General features: G+C 44.5%; 2 protein-coding genes across 2 annotated transcripts; both read left to right on the top strand.

Annotated features, from left to right (window-relative positions):
• The first annotated feature begins 270 nt into the window (after window positions 1-270).
• Window positions 271-3057, top strand: marcksl1b (MARCKS-like 1b). Its single transcript, XM_055877361.1, has 2 exons — window positions 271-550; window positions 1683-3057. Exons 1-2 carry the CDS (start codon window positions 470-472, stop codon window positions 2202-2204), a joined length of 603 nt encoding a protein of 200 aa, XP_055733336.1. The 5' UTR covers window positions 271-469; the 3' UTR covers window positions 2205-3057.
• A 3710-nt stretch (window positions 3058-6767) lies between these two features.
• hdac1 (histone deacetylase 1) lies at window positions 6768-21458 on the top strand. Its single transcript, XM_055877362.1, has 14 exons — window positions 6768-7063; window positions 8311-8423; window positions 9617-9734; window positions 10275-10349; window positions 10458-10596; window positions 12352-12493; window positions 13869-13961; window positions 14057-14165; window positions 15273-15413; window positions 17075-17183; window positions 17273-17403; window positions 17677-17832; window positions 18165-18213; window positions 18712-21458. The coding sequence occupies exons 1-14, from the start codon at window positions 7009-7011 to the stop codon at window positions 18737-18739; spliced, it is 1458 nt and encodes a 485-aa protein (XP_055733337.1). The 5' UTR covers window positions 6768-7008; the 3' UTR covers window positions 18740-21458.
• Window positions 21459-22934: the final 1476 nt, after the last annotated feature.

The following is a 22934-nucleotide window of genomic DNA, read 5'->3' on the forward strand; positions in this document are numbered from 1 at the left end:
TAGGTCTTAATTTAAGGTTAGGAATAACGTTAGCAGTGTGGTTAGGGTTAATGTCAGGGTTAGGTTTAAAATCAGATTCTATGAAGAGAAATGAAAGAAATAGGCTGTGGTTTAGCCATAATCATGACTTTGTGGCTGTGGTAACTAGTGGAGACCAGAATGTTGGGGGTCTTCTGAAAAGGGCGGAGAAAACTCCTAAACTGCTGTTGATTGGATATGGTCGTGTGACCACGCCCGTGGGTGGTATCTTGGTCTATCTTCATGCTACGCGTTCAACCAGTGTCGAATCTAGTGGGTATGTTACTACGGGAGTGAGAGGTTCAACTCTGGAGAAAACACCAAGGAAACTAGCAAGGACCCCCCCACAAAATATCTAATTTTGCTATTGGATCCATTACCACTGCCCGGGAGCTGGATTAAATTGAGACAACTTTTTGCTTTAATTCTCTTTGAAAAACACCGAATAACGATGGGTTCCCAAGCGTCCAAGGGAGGGGTAGCTGTGGAGGCGAATGCTGCCGATGTCGCCACCGTCAAAACTAATGGACAGGTATGTAAACGCTCTCTCATCCCTGGACCACACGACACACCCTTCACCGAACTAACTAAACGTATCTTAGAAACGATGTTCTGTTTTTATTATTAGGTTGCAATTAATTTGAAGGTGAGGTTTGTCTGTTCAGATTTGTTTTGGGGGGGGATAAATGTGCACCTTGGTTCAGTCAGAGTGATAAGTGCACAGTTGGTTGGCTTGCTAGACTAACATGGTGTCCAGTGATGATAACTACGGACACTTCATTCAGACGCGGGAGGATCAAATCCAAACGGGTTTGCTGCTAATGCCACGATCTGCTGTTTGAAGATATTTTTTTGGGGAAAAAAAACAAAAAACAAATTAGATAGCTAATTAGCTATTCGGGTTTTGGAACGAGAACAGAGACCACAGGTAAATTGGCTAGCTAATCGAGGTTTTAGCTAGCCGTAATAGCGAACTCGTATGCGTTCCCGTTCCAAGTCCGTGTATTTGATACAAGTTCCATATCAAATGCCACGAGGGGGGGTTTAGAAAGGCATGGGTGCACGTAGGCAAGCTACCCCTCATGCATAAGATATGAGAGCCAATTGGTGAATTATGGATTGAAAAGGAGGGTTTCGGCAGTTGTCAATTTAATTTATGCAGCCCCCTCGGAAACCGGCGAGTCTAGACATGTCTCGATCAGTGACTGTAAACGTTATTTTATAGATAAACATACACAGTCGACATACAATATTATTTTCACCTCACAAAATTACACAGTATAACCAGTATTTTGTTAATTGATCATCGGGTTCATTGGCAGTATTACTACAATTTTTTTTCTTTCATCGATTGGTTCAAGTCTTTGTTGAAAGAGATGGCTCCGTCTGTGTGGTGTCTAGTGGGAGAGCTATGGACCACATGCTCGGTCTGCGTGTCACTGTCGCCGCCTGTCGTTTTCTGGTTGCACTACAAGGCGTCGCCTTTTGATGCAACACACTGGTTTGTTAATGAGCACGACGTTTTGATGAAACATCGCTATAAATCTAAAAATGTTTTTGTTACAGTGTAAACTTCTCATGTAAATTGCATTTTCTTTATTGATTGAATTGCATTTTTTTTAGCCATATGTCTTATTTGGTTCCTTAATCTTTCCCTTCTCTAGGAGAATGGCCATGTCAAGTCCAATGGTGACGCCACAGACACTGCCACTCCAAATGGTTCTGCCGACGCCAAGGAGCCTGAAGCAGGTGCCGGAGGGGACGCCATCGAGCCAGCGCCCGCCGCCGATGGTGAGGCCGCCAAACCAGAAGGTGAGGCCGCTGCCAAGGGTGTCTCCAAGAAGAAGAAGAATTTCTTCCTGAAGAAATCTTTCAACTTCAAGGGCCTGAAACTGAAGAAGACCAAGAAGGAGGAGGCGGCCGCTTCCGCTGAGGAGAAACCTGCAGAGAACGGCGCTGCTGTGTCTACGGAGGAGAAGAAAGCAGAGGAGGGGAAGGAGGAGGTTGTGGCGGCTGCTGCAGAAGCCCCTAAGGCCGAGGAGGTGCAGGCTAAAGCAGAGGAGGAACCTAAGGAGGAGGAGGAGGTGAAGGAGGCTGCTGCACCTGCACCAGAGCCCACCAAACCAACAGAGGAGACCAGCTCGACCCCCGCGGCAGAGGCCCCCTCCCAACAGAATGCAGAGTGATTGTATCTTTACCGACAACAAAGGACTTGTGTGGACTGTTTTTCAAGAGAGAGAGAGAAAATAGTTATAAATATATATTTCTATATATGTGTATATGTATACATATGTATGGATATATGTATATGTAAATATATACACATTTATGTGAGACTCCATTGTGTCACTTTTGTCATTGTAACAAGATGACAGACTAGATTCACTAGTTCACTTCCCTGGTTACGGCGAGACAGGGTCAACCTGGTAGTATTATGTGCTGGTTGCTATGGAACAATGGGATTTATTGGACAACAAAGTTGGAAGACACAGTTATGGATGGGAGTCGAGTTGACCTGTCTTTTCCCCAAAACACCCGACTCAAAAAAAATGATGCGTCCACATGTAGGAATGAACTGGATAGGACAGGACACCAACCCAACCACCACATGAAATGACTATTAATTAAAAAAAAAACAAGAAGAAGAGATCAGAAATTGAAGGAAAAAAAAGACTTGCCAACTTTGTACATTCATATATTTTAACCCTAAATTTGAAGTATTTTGTGGTGTACCTTTTAGAGAACCATTTTAAAGATTCAGAGAAGCTGTGTTTTGTTTGTTTTGAAAGAAGAAACATAAGAAGCAACTTTAGATTTTTATCTTAAAGGGGGGGGGGGGTCTCTTGAGTTTGCTATGTTCAGTGTTGCCGTTTTAAAAGGAAGCAGAGTTGTTGATCTGTCTGGTGTGTGTAAGTCTGACTCTACTTTCATGTCTCTAAATACATTGGGACGGATACTGTTCTTTATTAGGCTAATGTTGACAGATGTTATGGTTTTATTGTAAAGTTGACAATGGTAAATAAATGTTGGTTACCAATACCCTATTTGTATGGAGATGGTTATTTTTTAGGTGGGAATGGTGATTAGTAGTAGTGTGTTGGCTGGGGTAAACAACACACCTGTTTTCTAGTGGTACAGAAACGTTCTTCTAGCTACAAGGTGCTTTATATTTCTAATAATCAATAAGTTAAGAATGTGATTCTTATAAGAACACATTGGTGTGTTTCAGACTTGTCATAGTCTACAGCAGAGAGAACCTCGCATTCTAGCAAAAACCTGACCAAATTACACGTGTCATCAATCACACATAGTAGTAAAACCACTGGTGTGTGTGTGTCCCTACAACCATATCATACATAGATATTCACAACTGTGACAACGAGTGGACCATACCTAATTTGTCATCATTTTGGACAACGGCTACTAAGTATCGGTAAGCGCTGACGGAGTGGAAAGACTACTGCGGACTGTAAAAAACAGTGTGGAAAACTCCCACTAGCCCACGCCTCCATCAATCCAATGTTTTTTTTAGATTTCTAAGATGTAGTGAACAGAACAAGTGCATACTTCTGGAGATGGGTAGAGAATTGGACGACAGCCAATGACCTGACCCTTGCTTGCACCCACATTATCCCTGGGACCTCTGTAGCGCCTGTAGGGACAGCAACTCTCAAGAAGTCATTACTTAGGGCTTATATACTGTACTTCCTCAAATCTTTAACATTTAAGCCCATTTAAGAAATAGCTTCTCAACATTGTTTATTTTACCTCAATAAAGTTAATTCAATTCAAATTGAGCTATAAATCGTTGATCCTGATCAGGGTTGGTTGTAGAGTCAGGGGATGTCCCAAGTGACACCCTATTCCCTATGTAGGGCACTACTTTGGACATGGGGAATAGGGTGCCATATGGGATACGGGCCCACTGACCTAGTTCACATGGTGACATGATGAGTTCAGAGCAGAGTTCATGTTAGTCCTCACAGCCTTCAAACAACGATTAATTATTCAAACACGGATATAGCTCCACATTGGTATGCTTCAGGCATTTGTCACAGATTGCAGAGGCGTTTGTTGAAGTCACAACGCATGTTAATCTAATCATTGAACGGACAATATGTGAATACGTGATTGAGGTCGTTAGGTAGCTTACTACTGTTTAGGTAGCTTACTACTGTGAATGAGGTCGTTAGGTAGCTTACTACTGTTTAGGTAGCTTACTACTGTGAATGAGGTCGTTAGGTAGCTTACTACTGTGAATGAGGTCGTTAGGTAGCTTACTACTGTGAATGAGGTCGTTAGGTAGCTTACTACTGTGAATGAGGTCGTTAGGTAGCTTACTACTGTTTAGGTAGCTTACTACTGTGAATGAGGTCGTTAGGTAGCTTACTACTGTTTAGGTAGCTTACTACTGTGAATGAGGTCGTTAGGTAGCTTACTACTGTTTAGGTAGCTTACTACTGTGAATGAGGTCGTTAGGTAGCTTACTACTGTTTAGGTAGCTTACTACTGTGAATGAGGTCGTTAGGTAGCTTACTACTGTGAATGAGGTCGTTAGGTAGCTTACTACTGTTTAGGTAGCTTACTACTGTGAATGAGGTCGTTAGGTACACTATATATAAAAATGTATGTGGACAACCCTTCAAATTAGTGGATTTGGCTATTTCAGCCACTCCCTTTGCTGACCAGTGTACAAGATTGAGCACACAGCCATGCAATCTCCATAGACAAACATTGGAAGTCAAATGGGCTCACTGAAGAGCTCAGTTTCTTACAACGTGGCACCGTCATAGGATGCCACTTTCCAACAACAGTTCTTCACATTTCTGCCCTGCTAGAGCTGCCCCGGTCAACTGTAAGTGCTGTTATTGTGAAGTGGAAACCTCTAGGAGCAATAACGGCTCAGCCGCAAAGTGGTAGACCACACAAGCTTACAGAACGGGACCGCCAAGTGCTGAATCGCGTTGCTCGTAAAAATCGTCTGTCCTCTGTTGCAACACTCACTACCGAGTTCCAAACTGCTTCTGGAAGCAACATCAGCACAAGAACTGTTCGTCGGGAGCTTCATGAAATGGGTTTCCAGCAGCCGCACACGAGGATAAGATCACCATGCGCAATGCCAAGCGTCGGCTGGAGCGGTGTAAAGCTCACCGCCATTGGACTCTGGAGCAGTGGAAACATGTTCTCTGGAGTGATGAATCACGCTTCAGTATCCGCCAGTCCGTCAGACGAATCTGGGTTTGGCGAATGCCAAGAGAACGCTACCTGCCCCAATGCACAGTGCCAACTGAGAAGTTTGATGGAGGAGGACTAATGGTCTGGGGCTGTTTTTCATGGTTCAAGCCTCTTAGTTCCAGTGAAGGACAATCTTAACGCTACAGCATACAATGACATTCTTGATGATTCTGTGCTTCCAACTCAGTTTGGGAAAGGCCCTTTCCTGACCACAACCCCATCGAACTCCTTTGGAATGAACTGGAACGCCGACTACGAGCCAAGCCTAATCGCCCAACGTCAGTGCCCGGCCTCACTAATGCTCTTATGACTGAATGGAAGCAAGTCCCCCGCAGCAATGTTCCAACATCTAGTGGAATGGCTTCACAGAAGAGTGGAGGCTGTTATAGCAGCAATATTAATGAATGGCCATGATTTTGGAATGAGATGTTCGACGAGAAGGTATCCACATACTTGTATAAGGGTTATTCCACAGGTGTCAAACTCATTCCACGGGGGGCCGAGTGTCTGCGGGTTTTCGCTCTTCCCTTATACTTGATTGATGAATTAACATCACTAATTAGTTAGGAACTCCCCACACCTGGTTGTCTAGGGCTTTATTGAAAGGATAAACCAAAAACCTGCAGACACTAGGCCCTCCGTGGAATGAGTTTGACACCCCTGGGTTATTCTAACAAAGGATAACTAGACTTGTGTTTGTCATCCCGCACTTTAAACAAATTAATGCTTGAGGTGGATTTGATACTATAAGATTCAAGTAATTCAATTACAGTTAAATGAGAGATTTGAAAGGTCTTAATTATTAAAAATATTTTTTTAAATATTTTTAAAATGTACAAAATTCTAAATACTGTAATGGTTGGTAAACAACGAGAAATTGTACACGTTTCTTTTTTACGAGTGGAACATTTTGCACATAGCTAAATATATAACAGATTCTATATGTTTATGCCAGTCAAGTGTTCAGATAATGATCAGTGGATTAAACTCAGTGTCAGGGTAATATTTTTTTTAAAATTGAACCTTTATTTATCCAGGTAGGCGACCACCTTATGCTTGGAACCGTTCCTGGATGTTACAGTAATGATGATTTCAGCACTCATACTGAAGTTCCCCTTTAAGAAGGGCAGGGCAGACAACAGGTATGCTGGTATAGTGCCAGAGATGGTAGGCCTATAGCCAAAAGCTCTGTGAGCAGATTTTGATAAGTAACACACATGTAACACGGAGCAGATTACTTGTTGTAGTACAATGGAACCATCTGGTGGCTAAAAGCTGAACTATTAAAAAATTATGTATGAAAGCTCGTTACTATAGTAGGCTATCATCATCATCCTTTTCATCATATTTTTGCCTGTGTACTTCAGTATCCAGCTCAATGAGAAAAACTATTATTGTGCAAGATCAATATACAGGAATGTGCCGATTATGTGCGAGATCATTAGTGTTGCAGTGTAGGTGGCAACGTTGGCGTTCATCACACAGCAATATGAGGAATGTATATGAGGGTTTATTTATTCAATGTACACTTGAGGGGTGGGGGGGGTATGTTAGCAGCACATAATTGACACCACAAGACCGGTGCACCACAGATAGACGAGTAGAACATCTTTGGGCGCACCATGCAAACAGAGAGAGCGCATCCTTCGCAACAACGCCTTCGAGCAGAGCAGACTTCGGTGATTGGACGAGACGATAGTGAAAAATTACCCGGCGTGGGCACAAAGAACTGTGCGGTGCTAATTGTTGAGTAAAATGGCGCTGTCGTCTGCAGGAGGAACAAAGAAGAAAGTTTGCTATTATTATGATGGTAAAATTTGATGTTATGTAGCTCATTGGTTTCCGGAGTATTATTTGTTGTATCGGCAAGGATTCGGTGGTCGAAAGGCCTATGTCCCCTCTTGAGAGAAGTGCAGTAGGAGAGTTAGCAGCTAGCTAGCTACCGAGTGGGTAGCTTACTATCATTAGCTAGCTTGCTAGTTACCTGGTTAGGAAGAAGACTTTAGTTAGCTAGCCAAAGCAACCTGAGAGTCGTTTTTGTAATGTTGCAATCAGATGAATTGCCAATATCCAGCTAACTAGGAAGTTTAGCATACTCATTTGTGGCAACTTGGCTAGTTAACGTTAGCTCGCTAGCTAAGTTAACTAACGTTAGTAGGCTTATAACCAACTGACTAGCATGCAAAACTAGCTAACGTTAGATGGTTAGTATTTTTAATAAGTATCCTTGAATCACGAACAACCTCTTGATATTTATTTACATTTGACTAGTAAAGTGGGGTTGTCAGTTAAACGTAGCTAGCGGTGTCTGATAGTCAACTTTGGTGTTGAGTAAGTAATGCGCTGTGTCTGTACTATGAAGATTTATACCTCTTTGCAAAGGTTTGATCATTTGATTCGTCATTAAAACTATTATAGATCAGTTGTTTCGTGCTGTGCAGTTACCAGGCTGTATGCCCGATAGTGCTACCCCGCGCTCAAAGCGGCAGGAAGCCTAGCAGTTAAGAGCATTGGGCCAGTAACCGGATGGTCGCTGGTTCGAATCCCAGAACCAACTAGATGACAAATATGCCGATGTTTCCTTGAGCAAGGCACGTAATCCTAATTGCTCCTGTAAATCGTTCTGGATAAGAGGGTCTTCCCGCTCAGCCCAGTCAAAACTGTTCGCTGCTCTGGCACCCCAATGGTGGAACAAACTCCCTCACGACGCCAGGTCAGCGGAGTCAATCACCACCTTCCGGAGACACCTGAAACCCCACCTCTTTAAGGAATACCTAGGATAGGATAAAGTAATCCTTCTAACCCCCCCCCCCCCCCCCCCCCCCCCAAAAAAAAGATTTAGATGCACTATTGTAAAGTGGCTGTTCCACTGGATATATGGTGAATGCACCAATTTGTAAGTCGCTCTGGATAAGAGCGTCTGCTAAATGACTTAAATGTAAATGTCTGCTAAAATGTAAAGCCCAGAGCTACCCTACATCTGGGTTAAGGGAAGGACATATGGTTTGTTGTTTCACTAGTTTGTCTAAAACTCTTGTGTTTCTTTCTTTTCCCCAGGTGACGTGGGTAACTATTACTATGGTCAGGGTCATCCCATGAAACCCCACAGGATCCGTATGACCCACAACCTGCTGCTCAACTATGGACTGTACAGGAAGATGGAGATATACGTGAGTACCACAGCCACAGTGGGCTTAGATATAATTTTTTTCTTCGCTAGATTAGTTTGATATTTATGGTATAAATACATGTATTCAACAGCACTGTTGAATAATCGTTTCAGATTGGCTAAAATGTTGTGAAGTTGTTAGGTTAGATTACTCGTTGGTTATTACTGCATTGTCGGAACTAGAAGCACAAGCGTTTCGCTACACTCGCATTAATAACATCTGCTAACCATGTGTATGTGACAAATAAAATTAGATTTGAAAATGGCATTCTAAATTGGCCATTTACAGCCAGATAACGTGACAGTTGGAAAAGCTATCGGGACATCATGCAATCATGATGCAGTATGTGCATACAAATGCAGGCAGTACTTGCTACAAAGGTACAGAAAGCTAAACCGACAACCACACGAACTGAAATTAGATGCAGGTCCAACGAGGGGGGGGGGGGAACGTAGCTAGCATTTATTTGTTTTTGCAGAGACATGTATTTTTTGTCCTGTTCTTCTGGTAGCAGAGGTTGCCTGTGTAGCCGTAGCTGGTTGGCTGGCTAGCCGCAAACAAGGGATAATAACAACGTTGACACTGAGCATGGCAGCGGCACCTAAAGAACCAAAGATTGGGTCACGTCTGTAAATATCGAACAAACGACTGGGTCGCGTCTCTAACAACCCAAATATGAATTAACTTTTTAAAAATGGATGTCAACCCCCCCTCAAATGGATCTATCGGTAAATGTGTGCTTTCATATTGATTTATTTGTCAACTGTTGTATCAGCGGGAGAAACACCTCCATTCTGTAACATTACATTACCTGGGTAAATTAACTCCACAAAGGGACCCGGCTCCTCTTTGTAACGCTGCGTCTTCCATTGTTTCCAAGGTGATGTACAGAATGTGGGTGTTTTTATCACTTCGACGTTATATAGAACTGACGCTGATAGGACTGGACTCTTTCTTCAACACGGAACATGACTTTTCAACACATGTCTGAAGTAACATCCTGTATAGTTGAGCTGGCCTCTAAACTTTTATAATAAGTCTAAATGGATAGTTGTGGACTACAAGTTTTCTGACCACCCATATGTTTGGTTATTGAAAAATATATTGATCTAAACTGAAATCGGGCAAATGTTTTAGCAACGAGGTAATGGATTTTATTTTTTTTATACATATTGCATCCTTCTGACCTCTAGAGACCCCACAAGGCCAACGGAGAGGAGATGACCAAGTACCACAGTGACGACTACATCAAGTTCCTGCGTTCCATCCGGCCAGACAACATGTCAGAACACAGCAAGCAGATGCAGAGATGTGAGTAGCAGACAGTGGTTTTCCCCTGGCATTGCTCAGGCGGGGTGCATTTTTAAAAGGGATATTTCACGCCCGAAACCATAGATTAGCATACCTTGTAATATCTTATTTTTGTCATGTTTTCATATGGGCTAATGTTGAGCTGAGTCTAGTCTATACTCCACACTCACATCTGTTATGAAGGTTACAGCTTTATGCATCGGAACAAACCTGCAGGCAGCGGCATTGAGGCGGTTTCCATTTTAAAGTTGCATGCTCTACCAACTGAGCTACAGAGGACCACCGTGTGTGTAGTGGACAAGTACACACTTCAGGAAAAAAGTGTAGAGAATTGAGATGCATAGCCAGCAGAAGGGGCTCCAACCAGCCCAAACATTGACATCTATTTGACCAAACCATAGATGTCTATAATGTGCTATACTGTGCTCTACTCTACTGTACTATACTGTATAGAGTGAGGCAGGTAGCCTAGCAGTTAAGAGCATTGGGCCAATCAAACATCTCAAATGAATGACTTCTATCCTTGCTGCTCTCTAACAGTTAATGTGGGAGAGGACTGCCCAGTGTTTGACGGCCTGTTTGAGTTCTGTCAGCTTTCAACGGGAGGCTCTGTCGGTAAGTCTAGTCTCTTTCTCCGTCTGCGTTACTGACTTCGCTTGCCTATCTACCTCCCTCACTTCCTATATTGACTGTCTCGCTCTTCCCTCCTCCCTCTGTGTGTAGCGGGGGCAGTGAAGCTGAACAAACAGCAGACGGACATCGCCGTCAACTGGGCCGGAGGACTCCATCACGCCAAGAAGTCTGAGGCCTCTGGGTTCTGCTACGTCAACGACATAGTCCTCGCCATCCTGGAGCTGCTCAAGTAAGAGCCCTGTGTGTGGTAACTCCCGCCAACTCCCGTCATCCCGGCGGGCCCGTCTTCTTGTCTGTGTCTTTCTCCTCTTTCACTTCTGAGGAAAGACAGTAGAGGTCGACCGATTTTAAGATTTTTCAACTCCGATACCGATTTATTGGAGGACCAAAAAAAGCCGATACCGATAAATCGACCAACTTTTATATATATATTTAGTATTGACAATTACAACAATACTGAATGAACAATGAACACTTATTTGAACTTAATATAATACATCAAATCTATTTATTCTCAAATAAATAATGGAACATGTTCAATTTGGTTTAAATAATGCAAAAACTAGGTGTTGGAGAAGAAAGTAAAAGTGCAATATGTGCCATGTAAAAAAAGCTAACGTTTAAGTTCCTTGCTCAGAACATGAGAACATATGAAAGCTGGTGGTTCCTTTTAACATGAGTCTTCAATATTCCCAGGTAAGAAGTTTTAGGTTGTAGTTATTATATGAATTATGATGCGTCAACTATTTCTCTCTACCATTTTGTACTTCATATACCTTTGACAATTCGATGTTCTTATAGGAACTATAGTATTGCCAGCCTAATCCCGGGAGTTGATAGGCTTGAAGTCATAAACAGCGCTGTGCTTCAAGCATTGCAAAGAGCTGCTGGCAAACGCAGTAATGTGCTGTTTGAATGAATGCTTACGAGCCTGCTGCTACCTACCACCGCTCAGACTGCTCTATCAAATCATAGACTTAATTATAATAAACACACAGAAATATGAGCCTTAGGTCATTAATATGGTCAAATCCGGAAACTATCAATCCGTAAACTAAATGTTTATTCTTTGAGTGAAATACGGAACCGCTCCATATTTTATCGAACGGGTGGCAATCCTAAGTCTAAATATTGCTATTACATTGCACAACCTTCAATGTTATGTCATAATTATGTAAAATTCTGGAAAATTAATTACGTTTTTTGTTAGGAATAAATGGTCTTCACACAGTTCGCAACGAGCCAGGCGGCCCAAACTGCTGCATATACCATGACTCTGCTTGCACTGAATGCAAGAGATGTGACACAATTTCCCAAGTTAATATTGCCTGCTAATATGCATTTCTTTTAACTAAATATGCAGGTTTAAAAATATATACTTCTGTGTATTGATTTTAAGAAAGGCATTGATGTTTATGGTTAGGTACATTGGTGCAATGATTGTGCTTTTTTTCGTGAATGTGCTTTTGTGAAATCATCACCTGTTTGGCGAAGTTGAAGTAGGCTGTAATTCGACGATAAATTAACAGGCACCGCATTGATTATATGCAACGCAGGACAAGCTAGTAAACCTAGTAATATCATCAACCATGTGTTAACTAGTGATTATGTTAAGATTGTTTTTTATAAGATACATTTAATGCTAGCTAGCAACTTACCTTGGCCCCTTGTTGCACTCGCGTAACAGGTGGTCAGCCTGCCACGCAGTCTCCTCGGAGTTCAATATAATCGGCTTCCAAAAAGGCAGATTACCGATTGTTATGAACTTGAAATCGGCCCTAATTAATCGGTCAGCCTCTAAAAGACAGAATGGTGACGTGTCCTTGGCTAGTAATGGTGTGTGTTTCTTGTTGAAATGAATAGTCCCCAGGCTCTGATGGGAAACCTAGATATGAGTGTATTAATTTCATTGTCTTGTCCTATCAGGTAATATGAATCTAATGTAGATATTGTATGTAATGAGTTGTCTCGTCTGTCCTATCAGGTACCACCAGAGGGTGTTGTACATAGACATCGACATTCACCATGGAGACGGAGTGGAAGAGGCTTTCTTCACCACAGACCGGGTCATGACTGTCTCCTTCCACAAGTATGGAGAATACTTCCCTGGTACAGGAGACCTGAGGGTGAGTCTGAGTGTTGGGAGGATACTTCCCTGGTACAGGAGACCTGAGGGTGAGTCTGAGTGTTGGGAGGATACTTCCCTGGGACAGGAGACCTGAGGGTGAGTCTGAGTGTTGGGAGAATACTCCCCTGGTACAGGAGACCTGAGGGTGAGTCTGAGTGTTGGGAGAATACTCCCCTGGTACAGGAGACCTGAGGGTGAGTCTGAGTGTTGGGAGGATACTTCCCTGGGACAGGAGACCTGAGGGTGAGTCTGAGTGTTGGGAGAATACTCCCCTGGTACAGGAGACCTGAGGGTGAGTCTGAGTGTTGGGAGGATACTCCCCTGGTACAGGAGACCTGAGGGTGAGTCTGAGTGTTGGGAGAATACTCCCCTGGTACAGGAGACCTGAGGGTGAGTCTGAGTGTTGGGAGAATACTCCCCTGGTACAGGAGACCTGAGGGTGAGTCTGAGTGTTGGGAGAATACTTCCCTGGTACAGGAGACCTGAGGGTGAGTCTGAGTGGAAGAAGGGAAGAAAAAAAATAGGGGGAATCAGAAATAAGCAAAGTACATTTCAGTGTGTGTGACTACACTCCCCTTTCAGTGTGTTTCAGTGTGTGTGACTACACTCCCCTTTCAGTGTGTGTGACTACACTCCCCTTTCAGTGTGTGTGACTACACTCCCGTTTCAGTGTGTGTTCCGATGTGTGTGACTACACTCCCCTTTCAGTGTGTGACTACACTCCCCTTTCAGTGTGTGACTACACTCCCCTTTCAGTGTGTGACTACACTCCCCTTTCAGTGTGTGACTACACTCCCCTTTCAGTGTGTGTGACTACACTCCCGTTTCAGTGTGTGTTCCGATGTGTGTGACTACACTCCCCTTTCAGTGTGTGACTACACTCCCCTTTCAGTGTGTGACTACACTCCCCTTTCAGTGTGTGACTACACTCCCCTTTCAGTGTGTGTGACTACACTCCCCTTTCAGTGTGTGACTACACTCCCCTTTCAGTGTGTGACTACACTCCCCTTTCAGTGTGTGACTACACTCCCCTTTCAGTGTGTGACTACACTCCCCTTTCAGTGTGTGTGACTACACTCCCCTTTCAGTGTGTGACTACACTCCCCTTTCAGTGTGTGACTACACTCCCCTTTCAGTGTGTGACTACACTCCCCTTTCAGTGTGTGACTACACTCCCCTTTCAGTGTGTGACTACACTCCCCTTTCAGTGTGTGTGACTACACTCCCCTTTCAGTGTGTGTGACTACACTCCCCTTTCAGTGTGTGTTCCGGTGTGTGTGACTACACTCTTGTTCGGTGTGTGTGTTGGATTGTCAACCTACATTTGAGTAATTTTGTATTCCAGTATGTACAATGACGTATGTGTGTTTTAGGACATTGGAGCAGGGAAGGGGAAGTACTATGCTGTAAACTACCCTCTCAGAGACGGCATCGACGACGAGTCTTATGAAGCCATCTTCAAACCTGTAAGTCATCAAATGGATTCTACCTTTTTTGTGCGTTTCTCTCTTCTTCTTTTTTTTTTATACATTTCTCTTTTTATTTGTGTGTGTGTTGCTAGGTGATGGCTAAAGTGATGGAGATGTTCCAACCCAGTGCTGTAGTGTTACAGTGTGGAGCGGACTCTCTCTCAGGAGACAGACTGGGCTGCTTCAACCTTACCATCAAAGGTAACGCGAAGGAGGGCTGTCTTTCAGGGCTCTGACGGTCCTGGGATTTTAAGATGACTGTTTTGTTGGTCAGCCCAAAAGATAGAGCTTAGCACAGGCCTCTTAAGAGGGGAAAACCCTGGTTGTCTGCTGGGAGACATTGTACAGTGCATTTCAGGAAAGTATTCAGACCCCTTCCCTTTAACCACAGTTTGTTACGTTACAGCCTTATTCTAAAATGGATTCCGCCCCCCCCCCCCCGGTCAATCTACACACGACACCCCATAATGACCAAACGAACGGGTTTTTAGAAAAATGTAGCAAATTTATTAAAAATAAGAAACAGATACCTTATTTACATGAAGTAGTCAGACCCTTTTCAATGAGACTTGTAATTTAGCTCAGGTAAAAGGCACATGACAGCCCACTTGGAGTTTGCCTCAAGGTCATTATGGGGAATTGTGTGTAGATTTGACAAAAAAACAATTGAATCCATTTTAGAATAAGGCTGTAATGTAACAATGTGAAGGTATGAATACATTCCTGAATGCGCTGTACCTTTCAGCAGGACAATAACCTAAAACACGAGGCCAAATATACACAGGAGTTGCTTACCAAGACGACATTGAATGTTCCTGAGTGGCTTAGTTACAGTTTTGACTGAAATCGGCTTGAACATCTATGGCAAGACTTAAATGGCTGTCTAGTAATTATCAACAATCAACTTGACAGAGCTTGAAGACTTAAAAAAAAAATATATATATATACATACATACACACACACACACACACACACACACACACACACACACACACACACACACACACACACACACACACACACACACACACACACACACACACAAAATTTGTACAATCCAGGTGTGGAAAGCTCTTAGAGATTTACCCAGTGACTCACAGCTGTAATCACTTCCAACGGTTATTATAACGTGTATTGACTCAGGGGTGTGAATACTTATGTAAATGAGATTTCATTTACATTATATTTGCAAACATGTTTTCACTTTGTCATGGGGGTGTGTGTGTGTGTGGGGGGGGGGGTGAGAAACACAACAATGTGGAATAAGTCGAGGGGTATGAATAATTTCTTACGACGCTGTGTTTCAGGTCATGCTAAGTGTGTTGAGTACATGAAGAGTTTCAACCTGCCTCTGTTGATGTTGGGAGGTGGAGGTTATACCATCCGTAACGTGGCCCGCTGCTGGACCTACGAGACCGCCGTGGCTCTGGACAGCACCATACCTAACGGTACGTACACACACAGCACCGTACCTAACGGTACGTAGACACACAGCACCATACCTAACGGTACGTAGACACACAGCACCATACCTAACGGTACGTACACACACAGCACCGTACCTAACGGTACGTACACACACAGCACCATACCTAACGGTACGTACACACACGGCGCCATACCTAACGGTACGTACACACACAGCACCATACCTAACGGGACGTACACACACAGCACCATACCTAACGGGACGTACACACACGGCGCCATACCTAACGGTACGTACACACACAGCGCCATACCTAACGGTACGTACACACACAGCACCATACCTAACGGGACGTACACACACGGCACCATACCTAACGGTACGTACACACACAGCGCCATACCTAACGGTACGTACACACACAGCGCCATACCTAACGGTACGTACACACACAGCGCCATACCTAACGGTACGTAGACACACAGCACCATACCTAACGGTACGTATACACACAGCACCATACCTAACGGTACGTACACACACAGCACCATACCTAACGGTACGTACACACACAGCGCCATACCTAACGGTACGTACACACACAGCGCCATACCTAACGGTACGTACACACACAGCGCCATACCTAACGGTACGTACACACACAGCGCCGTACCTAACGGTACGTACACACACAGCACCATACCTAACGGTACGTACACACACGGCGCCATACCTAACGGTACGTACACACACAGCGCCATACCTAACGGTACGTACACACACAGCGCCGTACCTAACGGTACGTACACACACAGCGCCATACCTAACGGTACGTACACACACAGCGCCATACCTAACGGTACGTACACACACAGCGCCTTACCTAACGGTACGTACACACACAGCGCCGTACCTAACGGTACGTACACACACAGCGCCGTACCCAGCGAGACGTAGACGCGCACGGCGCCGCACCCAGCGAGACGTAGACGCGCACGGCGCCGCACCCAGCGAGACGTAGACGCGCACGGCGCCGCACCCAGCGGGACGTAGACGCGCACGGCGCCGCACCCAGCGGGACGTAGACGCGCACGGCGCCGCACCCAGCGGGACGTAGACGCGCACGGCGCCGCACCCAGCGGGACGTAGACGCGCACGGCGCCGCACCCAGCGGGACGTAGACGCGCACGGCGCCGCACCCAGCGGGACGTAGACGCGCACGGCGCCGCACCCAGCGGGACGTAGACGCGCACGGCGCCGCACCCAGCGGGACGTAGACGCGCACGGCGCCGCACCCAGCGGGACGTAGACGCGCACGGCGCCGCACCCAACGTGGCCCGCTGCTGGACCTACGAGACCGCCGTGGCTCTGGACAGCACCATACCTAACGGTACCCAACGGGACGCAGGCGCGCGGCGCCGTACCTAAAGCTACAGACACGCAGTAAATAACAATCTATGTCCTCTGACCTGAGAGGTAATTGTTACATGTTGTGAATTGACAAAGTCCTACAGAAAGATATCTTTTGTTTTACTTGAAACAGTATGTCAGACTTTGTTTAGTCTGAATTTACACCTCTTGACTTCTCGCCATATTAAAGATCTCTGTTCGTGTGTTACTTTGATTTAACCTGTTAGGTAGTTTTACAACACCCTAGTGATCTCTCTCTCGTCCTGTTAGAGCTGCCGTACAACGACTACTTTGAGTACTTTGGCCCTGACTTCAAGCTCCACATCAGCCCGTCTAACATGACCAACCAGAACACCAATGATTACCTGGAGAAGATCAAGTAAGTTACAAAGATATATATATATATACAGACAGACAGACAGACAGACAGACTGTGGTACACACACTACCGTCTCTCTCCCTCCCCAGACAGAGGTTGTTTGAGAACCTGCGCATGCTGCCCCACGCCCCGGGAGTCCAGATACAGGCCATCCCAGAAGACGCTCCACACCCGGACTCTGGAGACGAGGAGGACGAGGACCCTGACAAACGCATCTCCAGTAACTATTGTTTCAGTCAGGGCCCATGATAAGAGGATGGTTTAGTGTTTCTGTCAGGGCCCATGATAAGAGGATGGTTTAGTGTTTCAGTCAGGGCCCATGATAAGAGGATGGTTTAGTGTTTCAGTCAGGGCCCATGATAAGAGGATGGTTGTGTTTCAGTCAGGGCCCATGATAAGAGGATGGTTTTGTGTTTCAGTCAGGGCCCACGATAAGAGGATGGTTTTGTGTTTCAGTCAGGGCCCACGATAAGAGGATGGTTTTGTGTTTCAGTCAGGGCCCATGATAAGAGGATAGCCTGTGAAGAAGAGTTCTCTGACTCTGAGGATGAGGGACAGGGAGGAGGGGGAAGGAGGAATGCTGCCAACCAGAAGAAGACCAAACGAGTCAAGACTGAGGAGGAGAAAGGGGAGACGGAGGAGAAGAAAGGTAAAGTAAACCTCACACACCTCCGTGACTGGCCCGGGCCACTGGGCGTAACACCTCCGTGACTGGCCCGGGCCACTGGGCGTAACACCTCCGTGACTGGCCCGGGCCACTGGGCGTAACACCTCCGTGACTGGCCCGGGCCACTGGGCGTAACACCTCCGTGACTGGCCCGGGCCACTGGGCGTAACACCTCCGTGACTGGCCCGGGCCACTGGGCGTAACACCTCCGTGACTGGCCCGGGCCACTGGGCGTAACACCTCCGTGACTGGCCCGGGCCACTGGGCGTAACACCTCCGTGACTGGCCCGGGCCACTCTTTTTGTTTTCCCCAGAAGTGAAAGAGGAGGATAAAGAGGCCGAAGAGAAGATGGACACAACAGGGTGAGGAGTGACCACATGGAATATAACATCTAGGAACATCCAGTCTAATGGATCCAGTCTTAGCCCAGTCTAATGGATCCAGTCTTAGCCCAGTCTAATGGATCCAGTCTTAGCCCAGTCTAATGGATCCAGTCTTAGCCCAGTCTAATGGATCCAGTCTTAGCCCAGTCTAATGGATCCAGTCTTAGCCCAGTCTAATGGATCCAGTCTTAGCCCAGTCTAATGGATCCAGTCTTAGCCCAGTCTAATGGATCCAGTCTTAGCCCAGTCTAATGGATCCAGTCTTAGCCCAGTCTAATGGATCCAGTCTTAGCCCAGTCTAATGGATCCAGTCTTAGCCCAGTCTAATGGATCCAGTCTTAGCCCAGTCTAATGGATCCAGTCTTAGCCCAGTCTAATGGATCCAGTCTTAGCCCAGTCTAATGGATCCAGTCTTAGCCCAGTCTAATGGATCCGGTCTTAGCCCATTCAACTAATGTTTCTTCATTTCACCACCAGGCCAAAAGAAGAAACTAAGACGTGTTGAAGCATCAGATATACATGGGTTTCCAGTTGTGTGTGTGTGTGCGCACACACGCATCAACCAAAATGGACTGTAAATTATTCTCTTAATGCTGTTTTAGTATTTCCTCACACGCGGTAAAATCTTTTGGGCTTTGTCAGTGTTGAAATGCAAGATGTTTTAAAAATATTTTTTACTCACATCTCTACCACATTTCTTTTTTTTTCTTCTTCTGAACCACGTGTTCCTGTTCTGGCACCTCAACACCACCTGAGATCCTGAAGCAGTTAGGGACATGGTCCTGTTGTGGAGCCCGCTTCAGATTCTCAGGTGGTGTTGAGGGGGAAAAGGGGATACATAGTTGTACGAAAGGTTGCTGGATCGAATCCCCGAGCGGACAAGGTAAAAATCTGTCATTCTGCCCCTGAGCAAGGCACTTGACCCGCTGTTTCCCGGGCATCGAAAACTTCGATTTAAGGCAGCCCCCCCCCCCCCCACCTCAGCCCCCCCTCACCTCAGAGGGGTTTGTGTTAAATGTGGAAGACACATTTCAGTTGAATACATTCAGTTGTACAACTAAGTATCTCCCTCAACATCACCTGAGAATCTGTCAGGATTCAATCCAAGGCATGTTTATAGTGCACTGTTCTCTTAAGTCTTTTTAAATGCAATTTACGCTGGAGCTGATACCGTGAATGTGATCTCCGCCACTCTAGGGGGAAGAAAATGTCTTTACAGAAACTTCATTTTCTGATGCGCTGCTTTTTAACGCACCTTGGATTGAATCGCGGCCTTAGTTCCTCCATCTTCACTGACCTGAGGTAACATAAGTGAAAGCCAATCCCCCTGACAGACACCTGTCATACCACTTTCACCTATCCATCTGGACTGATCCAAGAACTCAACAAGAGTTGAAAAGGAATCCACTTTCCACTGCAGACATTACCCTTTTGAACAATAGTCATTCACAAGTCACCAGCCCTATTCTACTGGAAGTTATTTTGAATCACGGATCAACATACACTGAGTGTACAAAACATTTTTAAAGCTGCTATATGTAACTTGTTGGGTGACCTTGACCCAATTGAAATGTGTGTGTTATAGATCTGTCATTCTTTATTGAAAGGAAGTAGATCTGTTCTGTCTTATTTCTATGCTTCCTTTTTAAGTTTTTGTTTTGAAGCTCCTTTGTTTTTATAAATCAGCTTCAAACTGCTGACAATACAATTGTTTATTTATTATGGAAAAGATGGTACAATATACATGTTTTGTCAAACTGAAATTAGAAACTATTAGAATTTTATCAACCAGGAAATGGCAGAGTGATTTCTGCATAGTACAGCTTTTTAAGAACACTTTCCTAATATTGAGTTTCACCCACGGTCCTTTCGCCCTCCGAACAGCCTCAATTCATCAGGGCATGGACTCTACAAGGTGTTCGAAAGTGTTCCACAGGGATGCTGGCCCATGTTGACTCCAATGCTTCCCACAGTTGTCAAGTTGGCTGGCTTTGCTTGGTGGATGTTTCTTGATACACACAGGAAACTGCTGAGTGTGAAAAGCAGCGCTGCAGTTCTTGACTCAAACCGGTGCACCTGTCACCTACTACCGTACCCCGTTCAAAGGCACTTGGATTGTGTGTGTGTGTGTGAGGGTGAATGGGCAAGACAAAAGATTTGTCTGTTTAAAAATCCTTCTTTAACCTGTCTCCCCTTCATCTATGCGGATTTAACAAGTGACATCTATGTTTATTTAACTAGGCAAGTCAGTTAAGAACAAATTCTTATTTACAATGACGGCGAAACCCTGACGACGCTGGGCCAATTGTGTGCCGCCCAATCGCAGCTGAATCTGATACAGCTTGGAATCGAACCGGGGACTGTAGTGATGCCTCTTTCACTGAAATGCAGTGCCTAGTGCCATTCGGGAGCCCAACTAAAGGATTTCTTTCAGCTGTTTTCACCTGGTCAGTCTGTCATGAAGAGATGTTCATGTTTTATATACTATACATTCTGCTTTACTCTGTTCCCTGGGTTGGTTTCTCTCAGACGACTGTACGCTCCACACTCCTTTTACCTCATTTTAGATTTCTAAAAGGAAATGTTTTTTTTTTAGGTCATCGGGTATGTTGAAGGTTCAAGGGTGAGGTCCCCCCCCCCCCCCTGAGTACAGCTCCAAGATCAGCTGTAGACATTTAGTAAATAAAATACTAAACTGACCCAAGTGATCAGTGTGTAAGGGGCAACTTCACACTACACCGTTGGGAACCGGCTCATGTTTTAAGCCCTTGGTATTTTGTACTGTAATAGGTGAGAATATGGTGTTTACAAATGTGTGTAACTTGTTTTATAATGGAAAAAATAATTGATTTTGTGCTTGGTTGTTTTTCTTAATACATTTGAAATCTGTCCTTTTATTTTATAAAGAACTTCTAAAGGCACTAATTTGGTTGTCTGTAGAGATTTGATGTCCAGGCTTCTTTCAGATTATGGTTATCCAAGTCTAGTGGGGGAAATGACTTCTCACTTGTTAGTTTCCTACAGCGCATGTCTTTATTTACTGTCAATTTCACACGAGCTTGGTTTCCATCCAATTGGTGACCAGATTCTCTTGCAAATATTTTTTTAAACCTGCTTAGAAACAATGTGTGCACTTTCCCCATAAGTCTACGTGACATCAGTGCACAACTTCAGCGGTTAAAATTCCCCATGTACTGAATACAAATAAATGGGTTTCCATCTAACTACGGATGGTTTTGTCGTGAATCTGCCCTCTAAACAGGCTACCTACTGTTGAAGTCAGAAGTTTCACAATATCTGACATTTAATCCTAGTAAAAATTCAGTTTTAGGTAAGTTAGGATCACCACTTTATTTTAAAAATGTGAAATGTAAGAATAATAGCAGAGAATTATTTATTTCAGCTTTTATTTCTTTCATCACATTCCAAGGGGGTCAGAAGTTTACATACACTCAAATAGTATTTGTTAACATTGCCTTTATATTGTTTAACTTGGGTCAAACATTTCGGGTAGCCTTCCACAAGCTTCCTACAATAAATTGGGTGAAATTTGGCCCATTCCTCCTGACAGAGCTGGTGTAACTGAGTCAGGTTTGTAGGTCTCCTTGCTCACACATGCTTTTTCAGTTCTGCCTACTCCAATACCTTGACTTTGTTGTCCTTAAGCCATTTTGGCACAACTTTGGAAGTATGCTTGGGGTCATTGTCCATTTGCGACCAAGCTTTAACTTCCTGACGGATGTCCTGGAAAATAAAAAAAGTACGATCTTTGTCCCCATGTGCAGTTGCCAACCGTAGTCTGGCTATTTTATGACGGGTTTGGAGCAGTGGCTTCTTACCTGCTGAGCGGCCTTTCAGGTTATGTCGATATAGGACTAGTTTTACTGTGAATATAGATACTGTTTTTGTACATGTTTCGTCCAGCATCTTCACAAGGTCCTTTGCTGTTCTGGGATTGATTTGCACCAAAGCACGTTCATCTCTAGGAGACAAAGTGTCTCCTTCCTGTGTGGTTCCACGGAGTTTGTACAGATGAACGTGGTGCGTTTGGAAACTGCTCCCAAGGATGAACCAGACTTGTGGAGGTCTACAGTTTTTTTGTGGAGGTTTTTGCTTGAAATCAGCCAAGAGGCACCAAGTTTGGAATGTCAATTAGCCTATCAGAAGCTTCTAAAGCCATGACATTTTCTGGAATTTTCCAAGCTGTTTAAAGGCAGTCAACTGACCCATTGTGATAGTGAATTAATCTGTATGTGGGGAAATTACTTGTGCCATGCAAAGTAGACTTCCAAAACGAGTTTGTTCACAAGAAATGTGGAGTGGTTAATGAGTTTTAATGACTCCAACCGAAGTATGTAAACTTCCAATTATGGACAAGAGCTAGATTATTTGTCAAACAGCAAGCATCGATAATGTCATCAGAGCAAGACCCTTGATATTTATCGGAAAGGCGCATCAAGTTCATAGGCGACATATTAAGTACAAGCCGGGAAAGCGTGTGGTTAGTGGGAGGACCACATGTTAACTTAATATTCGCCCATGAAGGTATTTCTCACAATTCTTCAAACAGATCCAACATATACTTAACTTGGATGGAAACCTGGTTTATCCCCATTTTCAGGTTTGGATAGTACCCTTACAAGTAATCAGATTACACAAAACAAATAAACATTACTACACAGACAAGCCCTGCAATAAAC

Source organism: Salvelinus fontinalis, chromosome 22 (genome assembly GCF_029448725.1).
Source record: "Salvelinus fontinalis isolate EN_2023a chromosome 22, ASM2944872v1, whole genome shotgun sequence".
Taxonomy (NCBI): Eukaryota; Metazoa; Chordata; class Actinopteri; order Salmoniformes; family Salmonidae; genus Salvelinus; species Salvelinus fontinalis.

Bases quoted from the DNA above. Each gene is read 5' to 3' on its own strand.
- marcksl1b (XM_055877361.1), top strand. From the start codon at position 470: ATGGGTTCCCAAGCGTCCAAGGGAGGGGTAGCTGTGGAGGCGAATGCT. The intron at 551-1,682 runs GTATGTAAACGC...TCCCTTCTCTAG, and splicing joins CCGTCAAAACTAATGGACAG to GAGAATGGCCATGTCAAGTC.
- hdac1 (XM_055877362.1), top strand. From the start codon at position 7,009: ATGGCGCTGTCGTCTGCAGGAGGAACAAAGAAGAAAGTTTGCTATTAT. The intron at 10,597-12,351 runs GTAAGAGCCCTG...CTGTCCTATCAG, and splicing joins GCCATCCTGGAGCTGCTCAA to GTACCACCAGAGGGTGTTGT. The intron at 18,214-18,711 runs GTGAGGAGTGAC...TTTCACCACCAG, and splicing joins GAGAAGATGGACACAACAGG to GCCAAAAGAAGAAACTAAGA.